The following is a 22,029-nucleotide window of genomic DNA, read 5'->3' as shown; positions in this document are numbered from 1 at the left end:
AGGCCAATATTTATCCCTCAATTAACAACACAAAATCTGATTGTCACGTTGCTGTTTGCGGGATCTTGTTGTGCGCAAATTGGCTGCTGCATTTCCTGCATTAGGACATCGGCTTCACTTCAGAAGTACTTCATTGGCCATGAATTGTTTTGGGACGTCCTGAGGTCATGAAATGCACATATAAATGCAAGTCTTTCTTTTTATATTATTGCATTTTGATGTAGATTAACACTACAGCAATAATAGTCACTCTACCTTAATAGAGTTTTAATCTGAATGAAGAAATTAAGTATAAAACGAACCCACAAAACTAGCTAGGTATCTACAACTGTGCAAAAACACTGTCATGGTATTGAAAGCGTTAATGATAAGGAGATTGGCTTTCAATAAAGTTCATCCGACATTTGAAGTTCTCTGCCAGTAGAACGCATTCATAAAATCACCTTCCAATTATTTTTCTTTTTAATCCTATATACCACATTTGTGGGTATATAGCTGGTCTGTGTTTGCTCTCCTTAATTCTGCCAAAGGTCAAATGAAATTGTGGCAGTTTTGCTTCACTTACTTCCCCCCATCACCCATGTTTCTAACATACTGAAATGAGGAGCATCTGATTCTGATGACAGTACATTTACTGTTATTATAGGTTACACAATATGTGCAGTTAGGCATACAGCAGGTCTGGAGACAGTTGTTACCAATCAAAGCTTTTTATTTGTTGACTCACTCGCTTATTCTCCTGTCTTCCACCCCTCCTGCCGCCTAACCCCCCAGTTCAACATTCGCACTACCAGCATCAACAAATGTTCTGACCTCCATCAAGAAGTCCTTTCTGTAATAAAACACTCAATTTGCAGCTGTGCCTCTTTGTGATGGGATCAGATCAATTTTCTTTCACAGAATGAACAGTGAAATAGCATTTACTTTGGTTTAATCAATGTAGGATGGGAAAAGATACCAATTCTCATCCAACTGTGAACAGGACAATATGATTCCCATGGTTCCAGTCAGGGGCAAAGGAATGGTTGAGTTCCCTTCTGCAAAATGGCAATCTTCACTTCCAAAAAAGCTAATTGTTTGAGTATTTCACTAGTATGATGCACCTTTATTCAATACATACCCACATGCAAATTCAACGTATGCAGTAGATCTTTTAAGATTAGTTAATAAAGTAACATTTTTTTCTATGGGAGTTTCCAATTTTAACTTACTGTTTAAAAAAATACTGAACGGATTTATTGAATTTGATGACTATAACCAAAGACCTTTGAGAGTTTGTATTCATCACACACTCTGCTCTGCCTCAGGCTATGTGTTGACAGTACATGTCACATTCAGTAAGCGTTACTGTAATTATCATTTTTTTGTGTACAGTCTCTTATTATACATGATTGCTGCAATTGTGACTGCTAAAATTCAATGTAAATTGCTATCTTTATCCCTCAGGCCCTGAGCTAAGATTGAAGGATCACTCAGATCACAGTACTGTTAACAGATGAAGGTCATTGAAAGGACATTATTTCACTAATAAAAAACCCTCAATGGCTTTCCAACCCTTGTGTACTTTTTGTATTAGCAAGCTGATAACAAGGTAAAGGAACAGGCAATACTGATAAGCATGCCAAGCTCATATCAAAAATCTGTTCAGTGTAAATTTGTTGCATGTAGATGAAGTATCATTAATTTGCTATACAAGCGTATTCTCTAATTGATTGTTACACTCAAGGTTTAGTCAGAGTGTATTTGGGTTCACAAAAATATACATTTAGAGGCTCTACACAGCCTGCAAAAATCTAAAAATTAAAACTTACCTTTGTGTAATTCTTGTGGCATTGTTAAAACAAGAATGAGCAGGAGAGATGAAACATCCCGGTACAATAATGGCACCTCTGGTTTCTCATCATCACATATTCTGAAAGTAGAAATTAAACAGTTATGTACAAGAGTGTTGGTTGAAAGGTTGTTTAATGCAAACTAATCACTTTCATGCTTGTGATATGGATGTCAACACTCATGGCACTGTTATTGTAGCTTTCAGATTTCATCTGCTTTAAATGCATTATGCAGTTGACCTCAAACTGTAAATAACTGCAAGAAATCAGATTCCAACTGAAAGACAGACTCAAGAAAACAGAGTAGCTTAAAAAAGCAATAGCTTCACGATAATTTCAATTTAGAAAAATTGATGAAGTAAAGCCCCTCGCCACACCCCAAATAATATTCTACAAATGATAAAAGCTAGGTGTTATCACTGAATTGTCCTTGGAAATTAGGAAATCTTCACCAGCTATCTAGAATACTTAAGAGCTGTTAATATAAAATCATATTTGAGTTGTTGAACTCCCAGGTTAGTGAATTTGAGGAGTGGTTTTATTGATTGAATTGTTGGCATCGCAAACCAACATAAACATCTCAGATCTTGCCACACTGGAAATGGGAAGGTGGTTATGTGATTTGTTGCCTAGGCTTCGGAAAAATAGAGGTATAAAAATACTCAGTGTAGAGTTCACTATCATACCGTAGAGTCAACTTGTTATCAATTTGATGTAAACCTGCCAAAGGTTTTGTTCAAAAAATGTGCTACATGATGTGGTTCATGAGGAGAGGGGAAATGGGGGAAGGAGCCAGGGGGGTTAAGGAGATAGAAGGAGGGGGAAAGAGAAGGTAAGGAGGGAGAAGAGATGAAGGAGAAGGGGAGACAAAAGGGGAGAGGTGGTGAAGGAAGATAGGAAGTAGGGAGAGGAGGCCAGGGGGGCGGAGGCAACTAAGGGGAAGAGGGGGTGAGGAGCAAGAGGAGGTGGGGGGGGGGGGGGGGGGGGGGGGAAGCAAGAGGAGGCGGGGGGGGGGGCGCAAGAGGAGGCAATGAGGACGAGGTGGTGAGGGGGAACAGGCAGCGAGGGGGAAAGAAGTGGCAAGGGGGGAAGAGGTGAGGGGCAAGAGGAGGTAAGGGATGAGAGGAGGCAAGGGGGAAGAGGAGGTGAGAGGGAGAGGAAGCGAGAGGGAGAGGGGGTGAGGGAAAAGAGGAGGTGAAGGGCAAGGGGGGGGCGAGGTATGAAGAGGAGGTGAGGGGTGAAGAGGAGGTGAGGAGTGAAGAGGAGGCGAGTGGAGGAGAGGAAGCGTGAGGGGAGAGGGAGAGGTGAGTGGGGGAGAGGAGGCAAGTGGGAAAAGCGAGGTGGGATAGGCGAGGGGGAAGAAACGAGGAAGAAGCAAGGGGGAACTAGGTGAGGGTAATATGTGAGGGGGCAAGAGGCGAGGGGAGGAAGAGGTGAGGGGAGAAGAGACAAAGGGTTAAATGCAGGATACCTGCACCTTTAGTAAAAAATTCCATGACTTTTCCATGACCAATTTAAAATAATTGAAGACCAGTTTTTCATTCAAATATATCATGAACTCTGGTATTTGTAGCTTTTCACAAGCATTAGTACCTTGCATTTTGTGTAAGTTATCCAATAACCTCAATTTCTCATAAGACTGTTGAATAGAATTTTTGTGCTCCATGAAAAGTGTTTGTGGGGTCAAAGTCTGTTTACTTGTTAAAAGAATGAAAATAAAAAAACAACAAAACAGTTCTGCCATGGAAACACATCATATTCAGTCCTGCTTTATTTCCTTAAACATAGAAGCAATCTACTTTTCAATATATACAGAGGTTTTTTTGTTTGTTTTGCATGCTCAGTGCTGCTTCAGTTCTTCCACCTTTTGCACAATCTGCTCCTTAATGTTATGCAAAGCTTTACTTTTTTCTTTCAAATGGCACCTCATTGCATTTGATCTGACAAGCAGGGTTAAGTCACTGGTGCGTTCTGCAACTTCTGCTTTTTCATCTGCATCATGCTGTAGTGCTTTGATATCTGTCTTCATTTGATGCTTCCCTTTTTTCCAGTTTAGCACTTACCTCTCCAATTCCCTCTATTTTCTCCTCCTAGGGTTTCCTTTTTCTTGGCTGCTTCTTCTTCTAGGTGGGTTATTTAGCACTGTCTGGCACTACCAGCTGATGCCAAAAGTTCTTTATTGATTTCTGCATTGCAGACACCTCTCACATCTCTAATAACATCCTTAATTAGTCTCCTTGAAACAAGCAATCTTTTTTTCTGGTTTTCTATGGCCAACTCTTTGTTCTGAGAATCCTTGCTTCACTGATGTCTGGTCATGTGACAGGGAAAGGAGCAACTTTATTACAGCCCAAAAATGCTTGTACTTTGGCTCTTCTTCCAAAGCAAAGTAGATGCTGTCCAACCTGTCTCTTTTCCTCACTGAAACACAAACTTATTGTGGGCTTCTTCATTTCTGTAGTTGTCAACTAGCTGCTGGAGTTCTTTAAGGATCATGTCACAATGATGAACATTAACATGGCCTGCACCCACAAACAACTGCAAACATGTTAAGAGTGTTGCCTTGCACTTCACTACAATGAATGCTGGGTTCAACGGGTTGATGTACAGTCCAGAGGGTAATCAATGGGTGATTTTTCCAACAACTTTTTAGTTACGTTTATGAGGAATGCCTGGCATTCCTGTTTGAACTGCAGTAGAGTTTGATCACTTATCTTTCCCTTCCTTTTCAGATGTGATAACCAGTTCTTGGTGACAAATACCTTATCGAGCTTTGAGATTTTCTTTGAGCTTGTACTTGTCCATGACACTGACTTAACTCAATTTTAGGGCTGTTATTGCTTCAGCAAGTACTTTCTCTTTCATGAAGTGCTCCAAAAAATTCTTCACTACACTGCCGAGGTAAGAAGAGAGAAATGGTATCATAGGAGTGTCAATTTAATAATTTGCCAGAAAGACCTCCAGTTCACTTGTTACAGAGATGAAAAATTCTCTTTTTGCCTCAAACAGTGGATCATTGACTGCTTCACATATTGATTCATATGTCTTGGTCTTTGGTTTGACGATACTGCCACTTTTGGTGGCCTCAACATATTACTGTAGTTGTGGTCTAATACAAAGAACTCGTCGCATGACACTGGCATTTTCAAGCCATCTGTGCCTGCAAAATGATGCAGGATGCCATTCAAGTGGGGAAAGGGAAAAGTAACGTGGTAGTGATAGGCGACAGTATAGTAAGGGGTTAAATAATGTTCTCTGCAGCCGTGACCAGGGGTGCCCAAGGTTGTGTTGCCTGTCTGGTGCCAGGGTTAAGGATATCACCTCACGGCTGGAGACTAACTTGGAATGAGAAGGGGAGGATTCAGTTGTAGGAACCAAAGACACATGGGTGATGTTCTGCTGAGAGAGTTTGAAGAGTTAGGGTACAAATAAAAACGCAGAACATCAAAGGTAATCGTCTCTGGATTGTTACCTGAGTCACACTAAAGGTTATTAGGCAAGATAAGGGCTCATGGAGTTCATGGTAATATATTAGCATGGATAGAGGATTGGTCAATAGACAGGAAGGAAAGGGTAGGCATAAATGGGACATTAGCAAGTTGGCAGGCTGTGACTAGTGAAATGTCGCATGGATCAGAGCTGGAGCCCTCACCTACTTACAATCTATATTAATGATTTCTATGAAGAGGCAGAGTGTAATATATCTAAGTTTTCAGACGATATAAAGCTGTGGAAATATAAGTTGTGAGGCAGACACAGAAAGGCTGCAAAGAGGTACAAACAGGTTAAGTGAGTGGGCAACAAAATGGCAGCTAAGTATAATGTGGGGAAGTGTGAGGTTGTTCACTTTGATTATTAGACTAGAAAAGCAAAATATTTTTTAAAAGGCATGAAACTTGTAAATGCTGACATTCAGAGAGACTTGGATGTGCTCATACAAGGAATTCAAAGTTGGCATGAAGGTACAGCAGGCAATTCGGAAGGCAAATGGCATGCTGGCCTTTATTGCAAGGGGACTGGAGTAAGGAATAAAGATGTTTTGCTACATTGTACAGGGCTTTGGTGAGACTGCACCTGGAATTCTGGGCAGTTTTGGTCTCCATATTTAAGGAAAGATATACTTGCATTGGAGGCAGTCCAGCGAAGGTTGACTAGATTGCTTCATGTTATGAAAGGGTTTTTCGATGATGAGTAAATTGGGCCTATATTCTCTGAAGTTTAAAATTAGAGGTGACCTCATTGAAACATACAAGATTCTGAAGGGACTTGACAGGATAGACACTGAAAAGTTGTTTCCGTTAGCTGGGGAATCTAGAACATGGGGACAGTCTCAGGAGTTGATCATTTGGGACTGAGCTAAAGAGAAATTACTTCACTTCAAAGAGTTGAGTCTTTGGAATTCTCTACCCCAGTGGGTTGTGGATGCTCCATCATTGACTATATTTGAGGCTATGATAGACAAAATTTTGGTCTCTCAGGGAATCAAGGGATATGGGGAGTGGGTGGGAAAGTGGAGTTGAAGCCCAAGATCAGTCATAATCATATTGAATGGTGGAGCAGGCTCCACAGGCTGTATGGTCTAATCCTGCTCCTATCTCATATTCTTGTGAGTAATGAGCTGAAGGACATGCCTAAACCATACCTTGCCACACTAAAAACGAGCAGCAATCTCACTGTCTGGGAACATCAGCTCAAACAAGTTAAAAATATCCCCAGTCATTTGAAAATAGTAGTGTGCTTCTATCACTTTCAGTGTCCAAAGAAATTCAGACTTAATATTGTTTGAGGGGTGAAGTAGGATGGTAACTTTGCACTGATGGTGTAGCTTGTACACTATCTCTGTAAAATATGATCAGATAGACCTCAGTGATGCAGAAGTAGATGCACCTTCTTTGATTGTCATGGCTGACATAATTTCTCTGTGCTTTTGACCAGATGAATGATTCTTCATTGTTGCCTCACCCGTATTCCCAATGTCAAATGACTTGTGACATATGACACACATAACCTTGTGAGGGTATGGTCTTTCATGATCCAAGGACTATGGTCAGGATTGGTGATGTACTTAGTGCATTTTTCAGCCATTGTTCAACCTATTGTAATAAATAAAGCAAAATGATGTCAGCATTTATGCAACACAATCGGAAAATAATTAATAAAGGGTAACTGTTGATCAAATTCATAAATAAATACCTTAACATCCCAACATTTGAGTGTGATGTATTATCTCAAGTCAGGATATTATCCATGTTGACTTCCATGAAGAAGTTCTCAGTTGGTCTCAGGCGAACGACTGGAGCAAGTGGGCCTCAACTATGGACATGCAGCATCATTTTAAACGTTGTTTCTTTCACCAGGTGCTTATTCCGTCTTACTGTGCTCCGGCTCTGAAGAAAGCACGCACCAAGTCTGCACCTCCGCAACTGATACCAACAAACACACTTCTCCTTACAAGGTACAAGCAAGAAAAGAGAGACTGGGGAGCCTGGCAGATACTACTTGGCCAATTGTTGTTGTTCTGGCAGTGCCCAAAGCAGCCAATCAGCGATGGCAAAATGGGATCAGCCAGGAGAAGAACAAACCCTGCACTGGATTCCGGACAGGTGGGATTGCGCAAGGGTCAGGCGGGGGCGGTGGGGAGAGGAAGCAAGAGGGAAGGCAAGATAGAATGGGGAGGTGGGAGAGAGAATGGGGAGGCAAGGGAGAAAGAGAATGGGGATGTGTGAGAGAGAGAGAGAATAGGGAGGTGAGAGGGAGGGAGGGAATGGGGGGATAAGAGAGAGAGAGAGAGAGAACGGGGAGGCAAGAAAGAGAGAACGGGGAGGCAAGAAAGAGAGAATGGGGAGGCGAGAGAGAGAATGGGGAGGCGAGAGAGAGAGAATGGGGAGGCGAGACAGAGGGAGAATGGGGGGGCGAGAGAGAGAGAATGGGGAGGTGTGAGAGAGGGAGGGAATGGGGGGATACGAGAGAGAATGAGTGCTTAAGGCAAGGGAGAGAGCTGGTGGCAAGAGAGAGGAAAGGCAAGAAGAAACAGCAACATGTAGACATCAGAGACAGGTAAATATGTGACCATATTCTGGCTTACCATGTTTAATAGCATGGGAGATTGAGTAGTTATTTATTAGGGTTAGGCAGGAAAATACAGAAAATGTCATGAGGTATTTGCCACTGAAGAGTTGCTGCCCTCAGCATTAAGAAAATTGCTACATGTGCAAACCTGAGGGCCTAAAACTGGTCAGAATAAATGTTATGCTAATAATGGTGCTGCTTGACAAAACTATGCAGAGAAAAATCCTGAAGAATTAATTGTTATAATTGTGAAAAATAGGAGAAGGAAATTGTAAATGAAGGACTCACCCTAAATCAATAACCTGTGTGAGCTGTGTAAGTCGTGTCCAGGGATTATAAGCAGAATCAATTCTAAATAGACGCATGTGCATTGCTAGCACATGCAACAACTGATCTGAAATACAAAAAAAAACCCATTTATTTAATACAATATATAACAAGATTCTGTGTTCCCAATTTCTCCATTTCTCAAATAAGGAATTATTCTTTAATATAATGAAGGTTTCCTGTGCACAACCTCCAGCTGATTAGAGGATGAACAAGTTGTGGGGTATTGCTGCATTTACTATACCATAACTACTGGACTACAATTGCAGTTTTTCTAATTGTATTTACTGAATATTAATCTCTTCAGTAAACACATTTACACAAATTGGGCAATATCAGTTTGGTGCTTTAGTTAAAATTTGTTTAAAAGAGGGAGGCTTGTGCCAATAGAAACCTGAAAAGTAGAAGCGAGATAATAGGTTAAGGAGTAACAATGCACAGGCTTGAGCTGGAGAATTTGTTGCAACAGTGGAGATGAATTATGTGGAACCAAAGATTATGTAGTGTTTCGCATGCTACATAAAATGTAGTATGTTTCCACATTCAGATTGCAAATGTTCGACTGTAAACAGAAAATGATTGTATCTCAATGTTGTTATATGGCTTCAAAGGGTGGAGGAACGGTATAAATTTTCAAGTTGAACATTTTAGCACGTTGTTCACAACAGATGTGTTCCAGCTTAAAACCAAGATTAATTGATAGCCTTATCAGGAATAGTGCTGAGAATTTCCACCATGCCAAAGCTTAGGCAGAAATTTCAGATACATAAACATAGTTTCCACCAGTCTTCTGAAGTTATTGAGAATTCCTGAGGAAATTCCCAGCATTGCTCCAAAGCAGTTGCTATCTATCTAAAGAGTGATTATTAGCTCCGTAGCTTCAATTCACAATGTTGCATGCAATCTTTGTGAACAAAAAAAACTTGTCAAATTTTAAAAATGAATTTTCATGAGATGTGAATATGATAATCTACACAAGAAATGGTTAAAATAGTTCCATAAATTAAAATGCAATTTTGGAAGTCTGATCACATAATACTTGCCCAGTGTTTGCTAAATGTTATTTCATTTACCATATAAAGTTAGGCCTTACATTTTTTTTATTCATTCATGACTGGACCAGCATTTATTGCCCATCCTAATTGCCCTTGCTCAGAGGGCCTTTAAGACAACATCGCTGTGGGTCTGGAGTCACATGTAGGCCAGACCGGGTAAGGACATTAGTGAACCAGATGGGTATTTACAGCAATCGGCAATAGTTGCGTGGTCATCAGATTTTTATTGAATTCAAATTTCACCATCTGCCATGGTGGGATTCGAACCCAAGGCATTACCCTGGGTCTCTGGAATACTAGTCCATGACAATATCACTATGCCACCACCTCCCCTATTGACATGTCAAATATTTTCCTCTAACTGTTCCACCTAAGAGAAATTCCTTTCACACTGTTTCTCCATGTCTTGAACCTTCCCGAGCAGCCAGTTGTTTTTATCAAAAATTCCTGACCAATATTAGCCATTAAGTATGCACAGGATCTTATTAAAACTCTCCCCTAACTTCATAAAACAATTTCTGTTTAAATCATATTTATTTTGAAACTTCATTCCAATTCGTCAGCTGCAAAGAAGTTTGAAAGTAGAACTCTGTTATAAAGTGTAAAATGCTATCATTTCCAATGAAGCATTAAACTTCTGAGTTATAAATAAATGGTCAGGTTAATTGAAAAAATATACCTATTAAAATCATTTCTCATGAAAATATAATAGCTCTATCACCAGCATTTTTGGATTTCAAGATATAACCAGCATCAAATATTTCTTTTATCATATTTTTGGTAAACAGTTGCATAAAAGGAGTTTGCTCACTTAAAACAAAACAACTTTCTAGAAACAATGGAACTGCCTGAATTTCCTCAATAACTGCAATGGACACTTGATCCATTTCCACTCTCCAAGCCAGTTTCGCAAATAAGTGCAAAGCCAAATTATTTTTTAAAAATATATATAAATAAAGTAATTTAAGGCAGCAAAAATGCACATGACCTTGTCATCATAAAAAGCACAAACTTCATTCTGCACCTAAAGGACTCCTAGCTGTAGTTGAAAGTACACGCCATCTAAGTTCAGTTGCAAGAGTGAGGGTGAGCCTACCTCCAGAGGAATTAGTCTTTATGCAGTCCATGATTATTTTTAGAAGCTTATTTAAACTTTCTTCAGGTTCCTGGTACAAGTTACCTACTAATTTTGCCACCTCAAAAGTTAAATTTTGATGAAATATTAAAGACAAATCATAACACAGCTTTTTGCCTCTACACAAGAAAATTTTAGAGTTCTTAAATTCATCCTTCTGGGCCGCATGCTGGCTTCCTTTGAAATGGATAAGATGGATTCTAATGACTCATGCACTCTGGGCAGGTACATTACATAGGACATACTGCACAGAAACAGACCATTTGATCCAAACAGTCCTGGCCAACGTTAAGGCTTCACTTGGGGGCTCCTCCATCTATCGGCATAAAACCTCTACATCCTTCTCCCTCTTATGCTTATCTGGTTTCCCCTTAAATGTGCCTGCGCTATTTGATTCAATCACTCCTTGTGGGATCCACATTCTCACCGCTCTCTGGGTAAATAAGTTTCTTCTGAGTTCCCTATTTGATTGCTTGGTGACCATCTTATATTGATGACTTCGAGTTTTGTTCTTGCCTACAAGCGGAAACATTCTCTGTGTCTACTCTATCAAAACCATTCATAATTTTAAAGACTTCTAATGGTCATCCCTCACTCTTCTCTTTTCAAGTGAAAAGAGACCCAGCCCAGTTCATCCTCTCTTGATTGGTATACCCCTCCGCATTTCTTGTAAATGTTTTTTCCACCCACTCCAGTGCCTCTGTATCTTTTTTGTAATATGGCAGCTGGAATTGCACAGTACTCTAGGTGTGGTGTAACCAAGGTGCGATATAAGTTCGGCATAATTGCTTTACTTTTCAATTCTCTTCCTCTAGAAATAAGCCCCAGTGTTTGGTTTGTTTTACTAATGGCCTTACTAACATGTGCCACTAATTTTATAGTGATTTGTGTATTTGTATTCCTAGATCCCTTTGCTCCTCTATAGCATTTAAATTCTTATTTTCTAAGTAATATTCAACTTCCCTATTTTTCTGGCCAAAATGTACTGAGCGGAGTGCCCTAGGGATAGGTGCCGGAGATTTGTTGCGAGTAGTGTTCTAATGATGTACTGAGTGGATTGTTCCAGTAGTCTGTGTCTGGGGAGATGTACTCTACTGTGTGGGGTGACCTAGGGATAAGTTCTGCAGAGATGTAGTATGTGGAGCGTCCCAGGCTTTGTTGCTGGGAGATGCAATGAGTGTAGTGTCCCAGGAATAAGAGCTCTGGGGGATGGACTGAGTGGGCATGCCAAGGATCGGCGTTGTGGCAGATGTACTATGTGGGGCGGCTAAGGGATCAGAGCAATGGGAGATGTAATGATTGGGATGGCCAAGGGATCAGAGCTATGGGAGATATACTGAGTGGTGTATCCCCCAGGAACTGGTGTTGGGATTAGACTGGAGTGGTATATCTCAGGGATAGGTGATTTGAGATGCAATGAGTGGAATATTTATCTAGATATCAGTTGTCAAGAGATGTACGAATGGAGTGTCTAGGGATCAGTGAGAGGGAGATATACTGAACAGAGTGTCCAGGTATTGGTGCAGTGGAAACATCCTGAGTGAAACATTCCAGGGAGCTGTGGTGAGTGGAGTGTCCCATGAATCAGTACAGCAAAGATAAACTTCCAGGGATTGCCGCTAGGAAATGTATCGAGTGGAGTGTCCCAGGAATTGATGCTGAGATGTGCTGAATAGCGTGCGTTAGGGATTAGTGCTGGAAGATGCATTGATAACCACCACTGACTCCCAAAGAAGTTTCAATGTAGGTCCTGTTAACGTCAGGGTTGGGAGAATTGTGTTAAGTCACAGAATATGAGGCAGAGCCCAAAGCATATAAAATAAACAGAAACCAGTGAGGAAGGGGTCCCAAGACCAAGCAGGCTACACAGTTGCATAAACCCACAAGTGTCACAACTACCAATCACTCTGTTCCTGCTTTGGCAAATTTTAAGAGTTTTTTTTAATTGAAATAGTTTCAATATAGTTCAATTTGTTGGAGGCAGTTCAGAGGAGGTTTACTAGATTGATACCTGAAGTGAGCGAGTTGTCTTGAGGATAGGTTGGGCAGGCTGGGCTTGTTTCCACTGGAGTTTAGAGGAGTGAGGGGTGGCTTGATTGAAGTATATAAGATCCTGAATGGTCTTGACAAGGAGGACATGGAAAGGACGTTTCCTCTTGTGGGTGAGTCCAGAACTAGGGGGCACTGTTTTAAAATTAGGGGTCACCTTTGTAAGACAGGGACGAGGAGAATTTTTTTCTCTGAGGGTTGTGCGACTTTGGAACTCTGCCTCCGAAGACAGCAGAAGTGGGGTCACTGAATATTTTTAATGCAGAGGTAGATAGATTATTGTTAGGCAAGGGAATCAAAGGTTGACAGGGTAGATGGGAATGTAGTACTTGAAACAAAAACAGATCAGCCATGATTTTATTGAATGGCTGAGCAGGCTTGAGGGGCCAAATGGCCCACTTCTGCTCCTATTTCATATGGTCATAATCCATAAATTGAGCTAATTATTGCGAGTTCCTTGAATGTAGTTCGGGCTTGTTCCTGATCTGCAAGAGGTGAAAATACATAGGTGTAGGAGGTGCATCACACAAATACAATTTATTTTTCTTGTGTTGCTAGCAACAGGGCTAGAGAGATCAGTCCTCTATGCCTGGACAACCCAGGAAGATTGATAACCTTACACCTATACCTAACAAAAAAAAACACTCAATCTCAGCCTTGGAAATTTTAGCTAACTCAGCATCCACAGCCTTTTGGGGGGAAAGGGTTCCAGATTTCCACTATTCTTTGCATAAAACAATCTTCCTGATTTCACTCTTAAGTGGCCTAGCTTTAATTTTATTGTGGCCCTTAAATCCCCACCAGAGGAAACAGGCTCCCTGTATCGGCCCAACCTGATCTCTATCATTTTATACACCTTGATTAGGTCACCCATCAACCTTTTAAATGCAAGTGAACACAAAGTTTATGCAACCTAAACCAGTCAAGCCTCCTTCCATTTATCTCACATCTGAATCTGTCATCATAACCCTCTATTCTCTACTCATAACGTAACTCTTTAAGTTTGGTATCATTACAATATATGGATATATCATAAATCTGATGTAGGAAGTGCACCTTGACTGATAGTTTATATGAGATGCAACATTTTCATATGTAGACTATTCAATCTACCATGGCAATGCACATTAGGAATTCTAAGATAAGGTGGGAAAAAAGAGCAGCATCAAATTGAATTAGGGTGAGTAGATATAATCCAGTGCCAATATTCAAGTCATACATTGTGTTCATATTTTTATATTGTCATTATATGTTTTCATGCCCTCATTCGTAATGTGCCCATGTAAGCTTATTACACTAAAATTACATTCTCACACCAGTCATGATACTATAGTAACTCAACTCAGGGAAGAAGATGCAATTACAGTGTGACAAATTTATTCAGACAATTTACATTATAATCAACAAAAGTGTGCTCAGATACAACTCTAAAAATAAATTAAGTATATATAGTAGAAAATTGTTTACATAGGATATATGGCACAAAAACTGGCCATTCGGCCCAAACAATTCATGCCTGTATTTATATTCCAGTCAAGCCTCCACCCATTTATCTCGTATCTAAATCTGTCATCATAACCCTCTATTCTCTACTCCTTCCTATGCTTGCCTAGCTTCCCCTTAAATCCATCTATACTATTCACTTCAACCACTCCCTGTGGTAGCAAGTTCCATAGTCACACCACTTTGTGGGTAAAGAAACTTCTAACGAATTGTCTATTGTACTTCTTGGTGACCATCTTATATTGATGGTCTATAGGCATCTTCTCTACAAGTGGAAACATTCTCTCTGTATCCACTCTATCAAAACTTTTCATAATTTTAAAGTCCTCTATTAGGTCACTCCTCAGCCTCACCACTTACGGCAAGTCACAGAATGCACTGTTTGATCAGGACAAGAACATTGCATAATGTAAACCATAATGTACCATTTTGTTGTTGAAGTGCAGGTTTCTGTCTCTAAAGCTACAAGATGCAATTGCTCTGAATTCCTGGAATGAATGCTCAGGTCATGTCAGGTTGCAGATTTGAGCAGTGGCTGGTGTCATATATAACATGAAGGAATATGGTCATGGTGCTGGAGGCCAATTGTTTGGTACAAAATGTTTGCATAATTTACAGCGAGCCCAAAACCAAGGTGAAACACAGGAAATATAACAAAATTGCAGAGATTTTAATGAATGAATGTATTAGCAGATCTCGTATGTTAAAACACTTCTTTAAAACAATAGTTCTATGAGAAGTAAACCATGTGATCAATATGCTAATAATTTATGTTGACTCAACAGATCACATTTCATTACATAGTCTATTGCAAGATTTTTGCTGATGTTCTGGGGTTTGACTTCTGTGACACCATTTGATCTTCTGTGAAAACTGTAAATAAATGGGCTTGATTATTACGGGGTGAATTTTACGGACCGGGTGTGGGTGTATTGCTCGCCTCTCCTGGTAGAAAAATCAGTTGTAAACTGACTGACTTTAAAAAAGGCTGACCTGCTGTGATATTACGCTGTGGGTGGCTTAACAAGCAGAGAGTGGGACTACCGCCCCTCAGTGGAAAAAAGTCTCACCTTTGACAACTGTTGACTAAGGGCAGCTCTTGCAGTCCCAGCAGCGCCAGAACAGTAGTGACCACTGCTGGGGCTGCAAGCAGTTTTATCAAACAGACAGCGCAGATGCCAGAGTGGAGACAGTCCCAGCTTTTTAAATGGAAAGGGATCGGACACCCTAGGGAGGGGTCGGGGGCACTGTATTTTGGAGACCGGGGGGGTGAAGGGAAGCAAAAGCATGGGTACCATCTTGAGGGGCTCCCCTGATGCATAAACCTCTAAAGGAGGAAGCCCCCTTCCTTCCCACTCTCGTGCTCTTTCCATTGCCCAGCCTATTATGGCAGTGGAGGTAGGATGAAGCCCTTAATTGCCTTTTAATTAGGCAGTTAAGGGCCTCAGTAGGCTTACGGGCGGGTGGGCTAGTGGGCACCTTACCCACCCACTGCATTATGAGGAACAGGGTTGGGATGGAAGGGAAGGCGGCAGGCCCAAAAACACGCCTGGTAGGGGCCATAAAATTCACCCCATATGTTCATTTAACTATATATTTAAATATTTCTCTTACTCTTTTTAAACCTAAGATACACATGGGAATGGTAGACAACATTCTGCAACTGGAATTAGGTGAGATTCAGTAGTAATGAGTGGCTGGGATATGAGGCTTAGTCATAGCTTTGGCTGGGGATCTCGTGTTTGATAGGATTGGAATGGCTATGATATGGAGATACTGGATAAGGTGTACCTAAGCTTGGTAGCTTGGGGTATGTGAAATATATGGTTTTTAACTGGATGATTCTTCAAGTTTGACACTACCAGAGAGTTTGGCAAATTCAGGGGGTGTGGGGTGAAGTTATGATATTGTATAATTGAGGAAAAGAAATTAGAACTCTTAAACACAGAGCATAGGGAGGTGGGCTTTCAAGGTCTGGAGTGATAGGAGGTTTGATGTGGCATGGACTACCAGAGTGGGCTTCTATGTACAAGGTAGGGATCCTTAATACATAAGCATATTTTAGGAGAGGGGTTCTTGGGGCTGGGAGCACTAGGATGAGATCCTGGACCACTGGGAAGGTATATGGGGAAGTCTTAGAACTGAGGGGAGGGGACGGGACCTAGCATGAGGAAACATTGGGTGAGATTTAATTCAGGTGACAGGGGCCTCACCGCCAGTTGGAGAGATAGGAAGAGTCCCACGTCTCCTACATTTTTTTATTCTTTCATGGGACGTGGACATTACTGGCTAGGCCAGCGTTGAGAAGGTGGTGGTAAGCTGCCTTCTTGAACTGCTGCAGTCCGTGTGGTGTAGGTACACTCACAGTGCTGTGAGGGAGTTCCAGCATTTTGATCCAGCGACAGTGAAGGAACGGTGATATAGTTCCAAGTTAGGATGGTGAGTGGCTTGGAGGGGAACTTGCAGGTGGTGGTGTTCCCAGCTATCTGTTGCCCTTGTCCTTCTTGGTGTTGTGGGTTTGAAAGGTCCTATCGAAGGACCCTTGGTCAATTGCTGCAGTGCATCTTGTAGATTGTGTACACTGCTGCTACTGTGCGTTGGTGGTGGAGGGAGTGAATGTTTGTGGATGGAGTACCAATCAAGCTGGCTGCTTTGTCCTGAGTGTTGCTGGAGCTGCACTCATCCTAGCAAGTGGAGAGTATTCCATCACACTCCTGCCTTATGCCTTGTGGATGGTGGACAGACTTTGGGGAGTCAGGAGGTGAGTTACTCGCCACAGAATTCCCAGCCTCTGACCTGCTCTTGTAGCCATTGTATTTATATGGCTGGACCAGTTCAGTTTCTGGTCAATGGTAACCCCCAGGATGTTGATTATGGTGGATTCAGTGATGGTAATGCCATTGAATATCATGGGTAGATGGTTGGATTCTCTCTTGTTGGGGATGGTCATTGCCTGACACTTGTGTGGTGTGAATGTAATTTACCACTTATCAGCCCAAGTCTGAATGTTGTCCAGGTCTCATTGTATGTGAACATGGACCACTTCAGTATCTGCGGAGTTGCAAATTGTGCTGAACCTTGTGCAATCATCAGTTAACATCCTCACTTCAGGCCTTATGATGGAGGGAGAAGACATTGATGAAGCAACTGAAGATGGCTGGACCTAGGACACTACCCTGAGGAACTCCTGCAGTGTCTCCTGGGAGTAAGTTAATTGGCCTCCAACAACTACAACCATCTTTCTTTGTGCTAGGTAGGACTCCAACCAGTGGAAAGCTTTCTCCCACAATTCCTATTGACTCAACTTTTGATAGGGGTCCTTGATGCTACACTCTGTCAAATGCTGCCTTGATATCAAGGGCAGTCACTCTCACCTCACCTTGGGGGTTCAGCACATTTGTCCTTGTTTGGACCATGTTTGGAGAAGACCGGCCATATTAATTGCCAAAGTGGCCAGCAGCAGGCCTTCCGCAGGAATAAAGATCCCAGGAAAACAAATTCTGCCCCGACGAGAGCTGCCAAGAGCAGTGTCAGGTGCCAACAATGCACCCACCAGAGGCCCAGGATCATCGAGGGACTCAGGCCACAGGTGAGTAAAGGCAGATGAGGGTTGTGGGGAGGGGATCACTGACTGGGGAGTGAGCTGGAAGAAATGGCAGGGGAGTGGCTCTCAGCAGACAACCCCCCTCCTGATGCTGGGTACCTGAGTGCCTGACAACGAGGGACTGCCATAATTGTCCCCCTTCCCACCACAAACCTCCCCACCCCAGACCTAATCAGGTTTGGGATGGGAAGGTAGTGAGGTCCCCTCACCACACCCTCCAGCCCAAGTAAATGCACCCCCACCACCTCCAAACTTGGGAGGGCATTAAATTCTGCCCATGTGTGAAATTTCAAAGGGCTTCCACAGGGTCAGGAAGCAATGGGGCATGAAACAAAAAATTAAGGTAAAATAAAAATTGGCTTTGGGATGTGGGCAACAAAGCTAAAGCACATTAATTGACCATCCCTAATTACCCTGAGTAACTGGTGGTGGTGGTGGACGTTTTCCTTCAAATATAGTCCTTCCAGTAATTGTGCTCTCAAGATAGTATGAAGTGTATATATCAGGATATTGACTGAGTGGTAGTTAAGGATAGATAATATATATCTAAGTCAGGGTGGATGACACAATTGCGCTGCTTAAATTTTAGTGGTAGATCTCATAAAACTGGCTGGTTCAGACAAAGCAAGTTTTATGAGTTGCTGCAATGTATCCTGAAGATCATACACAATGCAGCCACGATCCACCAAGGATTGGTGGGGGCCAACCTAGCTAACTAATATGTCCTTGATGTTTCACTTCTTGAGTTTTGTTTTGGCTACAACCAGATTCCATCACACTCCTCACAAATTTTGCAAATGACAGACTTTCAGGAGGCAGTAGGTAACCCTTTCCATGTGTCCTCCCTTTTCATTTTAGACAAAATGACTGGTTGAGTTAATCCCTTCGGGTATTTATTGATGGAAGAGGACTTGATGATAATAGCGCCTTTGGCCAGAGGTAGGCGGTCTGTTTGTTTATTGTTGTAGGATGATTATGCCTGGCATTTGTGATGGAAACGTTATCTGTCACCCAATGTACAGATTGTAAGCTGGCAAAGGTAATTTTATTATTTATAGAGCTGTGAAGGGAGATGAACAATGCACAATCTTCAGCAAACAGCCCCACTCCTGACTTTACAATGGGAAAATCATTGATCAAGCAGCTGAAAATAGCTGGACAAAGGACACAGGTGAGAAACATCTGCAGTAGCTTTTCTGCACTGCAACGAATAGCCTCCAACAATCAAACTTTAGATGTGGGTTTTCCTCTTAACCTCATACTTGTTAGATATCCTTGGAGTCATTTCTGGTCAAATACTGCCTTGATGTGAAAGGGAATTAGTCTTACCTCATTTCTGGCATTCAGATTTTGTGTCCACACTTGAATTAAGTATGTAATAAGGCTGGGAGCAAAGTGGTTCTGGTGAATTTGGAATGAGTGTCATTGAGCAGATTACTAATGAATAGCTCGACAGCTACGTCCCTCAGAATATAGACAGCTCACTCAGTTAAGCACTATCATGAGGGGAGGCGATGGCGTAGTGGCATCGTTGCTGGACTAGTAATCCAGCAACCCAGGGTAATGCTCTGCAGACCAGGGTTCGAATTCTGCCACGCCAGATGGTGGAATTTGGATTTGAAACCATTATTGATTGTTGTAAAAACCCATCTGGTTCACTAATGCCCTTTAGGGAAAGGAAATCTGCTGTCCTTACCTGGTCTGACCTACACAGCAAAGTGGCTGACTCTTAAACGTCCTCTGAAGTGGGCTTGACTAGCAAGGAATGAAACCAGATGGACCACCCAGCATTGACTCCTTTCCTACACCAACACCACATGGACTGCAGCAGTTCACCACCACCATCTCAAGGGCAATTAGGGACGGGCAATAAATGCTAGCCGAACCAGCAAAGCCCACATCCCATGAAAGAATATTTTTTTTAAATGCCAATATTGATGGTAGACACTAAAGTGACCCACAAATAGTGCATTCTGTTTCTTCCAGTGCTTTGTCCAAGTGGTGTTCAATATAGAAGTACTAATTTGCCAGTTGAGGTAGAGTGGTAGTAATCAGAAGGTTTCCTTGGCTTTGGTTGGATGTTTGTTCCTTTGCAGCTGAAAAAAATACAGCAATTGGAGATCCTATACCAAGCTTCTTTTGCAAACTTCTAAGCTTTGTCAGTTATAATCCAGAAAGAAGGACAATTAAACGTAAAACAATGCTGTGAAATTATTTGTTTTGAAAAGATGGATAGTTATTTTTAAAATTTCAATGGTCACACATTTAAAACTGAGGAAGTTCCACAAATATTCTGGGACACCTTGAAGTGGAAAGTCATTACAAAAATTTTAGAGAAGGAAGGAGTCAATTTTAAAATTTCAGAAGGAACTGGTAGTTTTGAGAGAAAAATCAATTAAAATTTCAAATGAGCAGTATATAACAGGAACACAAGAAATAGGAGCAGGAGTAGGCTCCCATAATCAAAAACCAGAAGAAAAAGAATCAGTGTATAAAGTTTTTATTCCACAAAGTACCAGCTTTGTAATTAAGAGTTTCAATCTTTATTATTTAGTCCATCATAAAAGTTAGAGAACAAAAAGTTAGAAATGATCCTATGGCATTTGTAGCCAAACTTTGCAACATTAAGGCTGGGAATAAGGTGGGAGAGGCAGGGGTTGGAGTGGGTGGGAATGATTCCCAACCAATGGACCCTCCTGATGATTTTTTTAATGTACACTTCATTTTATCTTTTGCATTTTTAAAATCCAAGGTAGTCTATGCAAAGGTCATAGAGTTATTTAGAGCACAGGAGGCCATCTGGCCCATGAAGTCCCATGCCGGTTCCCTGTGGAACGATCCAGCAGTCCCACTCCCCCACTTGAAGAAAATAAATTTCCAGGGCTGCGGGGATCAAGTGCCCATCCAACTTTCTTTTGAAATTGTTGATTGTTTCTGCATCTACCAACCTCATGGACAGTAAAAAAAAAGTTCTCCACCACATTCCCCCTGCATATCTTGCCTAAAATTTTAAATTTGTATCCCCTGGTCCTTGTATAATCAGCTAATGGGAAGAGTTTTTACATGTCTGCCTTATCTAAGCTTGTCATAATCTTGTACACCTCTGTCAAATCTCCCCCCAATCTCCTTTGCTTCAAGGAGAACAATCCCAGCCTTTCCAATATAACCTTGTAATTGATACCCCATTTCGTGGAATCATTCTGGCAAATCTCCTCTGCATCCTCTCAAGGACCTTCACATATTTTCAAAAGTGTGGTGACCATAACTGGATGCAATGCTCTAGTTGAGGCCTAACCAGAGATTTATATTGGTTCAGCATAACTTCCCTGCTTTTGTACTCAAATGCCTCAAAGACCAAGATCCCATACGCCTTGCTAACCGCTCTCTCATTATGTATTGCCACCTTCAAACATCAATGTATATGCACCCCCAGCTCCCTCTGTTCCTGCACACTCTTTAGAACTCTGTCTTTAAGTCTATATTGCTTTTCCCCATCCATCTGGCCAAAATGCCTCACACTTCTCTGCATTAAATTCCATCTGCCACTTGTCTATCCATTCTGCCAGCCTATGTCCTGTTGCAAGCAATTCATATCATCCTCACTGTTTCCAAGTTTGGTATCACCAGCAAATTTGGAAATTTTACTCCATATTCCAAGATCCAAGTCATTTATATATAGCAAAAAAAGCAATGGTCCCAACACTGACCCTTCGGGAACACCACTGTCTACCACCCGCCAAAAACAACTATCATGGCTTATCACTTTCTGTCCTTATGCCAATTTTATGATCCAATTGCATACTGGCCCTCCTATTCTATAAGCCTCAAATTTTTTAACCAATCTTTTATGTGGTATCTTGTCAAATGCTTTCTTAAAATCCATATAGACAACATTCACCTCATGATAGATAAAAGTTACCAGCCAGAGATAGTATCTGGTATGTTTTGCAGCTCTGGGGAGGAGGGAAGTCATCGAGTTTATGAGCGTGTGAGCAGGAAGCTTCAGTTCTAGTGTTTGGAATAACTGGGTTGGGGTTCCTGGATATGAAAACTTATGTTTCCTTACACATTGTAGTTGGATAGTGCAAAATTTAAACAACTTAAGCTTAGGTTTCTTAGACATCCTACTTATTTGTCTCCCTTAGCCTTACTTTTTGAAATAAAAAAGGACCTTATAATGGTTCGACTCAAACTTATATAGAATTCATCTTATGTTTTCAAAATCATTTACAAATCCAAAATGATCCATTCTATGGTTTGATCATAGCCTGTGCAAAGAAGAAAGATTTATTTCACTGGAAACAGAAGTCAACTCAAATGCAGAACTTATACAGTTATGGGACCTAGGAACATAACATTGATAAACCCTTATGACTGCCACCACAAGGGAGACCATCAGATAAACACTGGCAGCCTCCCATCAGGGGCTACCTCCTTGATAGGCACTCCACAGAC

At 41.5% G+C, this 22,029-nt stretch overlaps 1 protein-coding gene across 4 annotated transcripts in view; it reads right to left on the bottom strand.

Moving 5' to 3' along the window:
- The window catches only part of ubr3 (ubiquitin protein ligase E3 component n-recognin 3), a 353,894-nt gene that overhangs the window by 64,573 nt on the left and 267,292 nt on the right, over positions 1 to 22,029 (bottom strand). For all 4 annotated transcript variants that reach the window (XM_078552128.1, XM_078552129.1, XM_078552130.1 and 1 more), the window contains 2 exons: positions 8,190 to 8,295; positions 1,812 to 1,912 (listed from right to left, as the gene is read on the bottom strand). In XM_078552128.1, coding sequence (XP_078408254.1) covers positions 1,812 to 1,912; positions 8,190 to 8,295 — 207 coding nt within the window. The remainder of the gene's footprint in view (positions 1 to 1,811; positions 1,913 to 8,189; positions 8,296 to 22,029) is intronic.

The sequence above is a fragment of the Cetorhinus maximus genome, chromosome 11 (assembly GCF_964194155.1).
Source record: "Cetorhinus maximus chromosome 11, sCetMax3.hap1.1, whole genome shotgun sequence".
NCBI lineage: Eukaryota > Metazoa > Chordata > Chondrichthyes > Lamniformes > Cetorhinidae > Cetorhinus > Cetorhinus maximus.
This window is presented reverse-complemented; position numbering and strand designations above follow the sequence as displayed.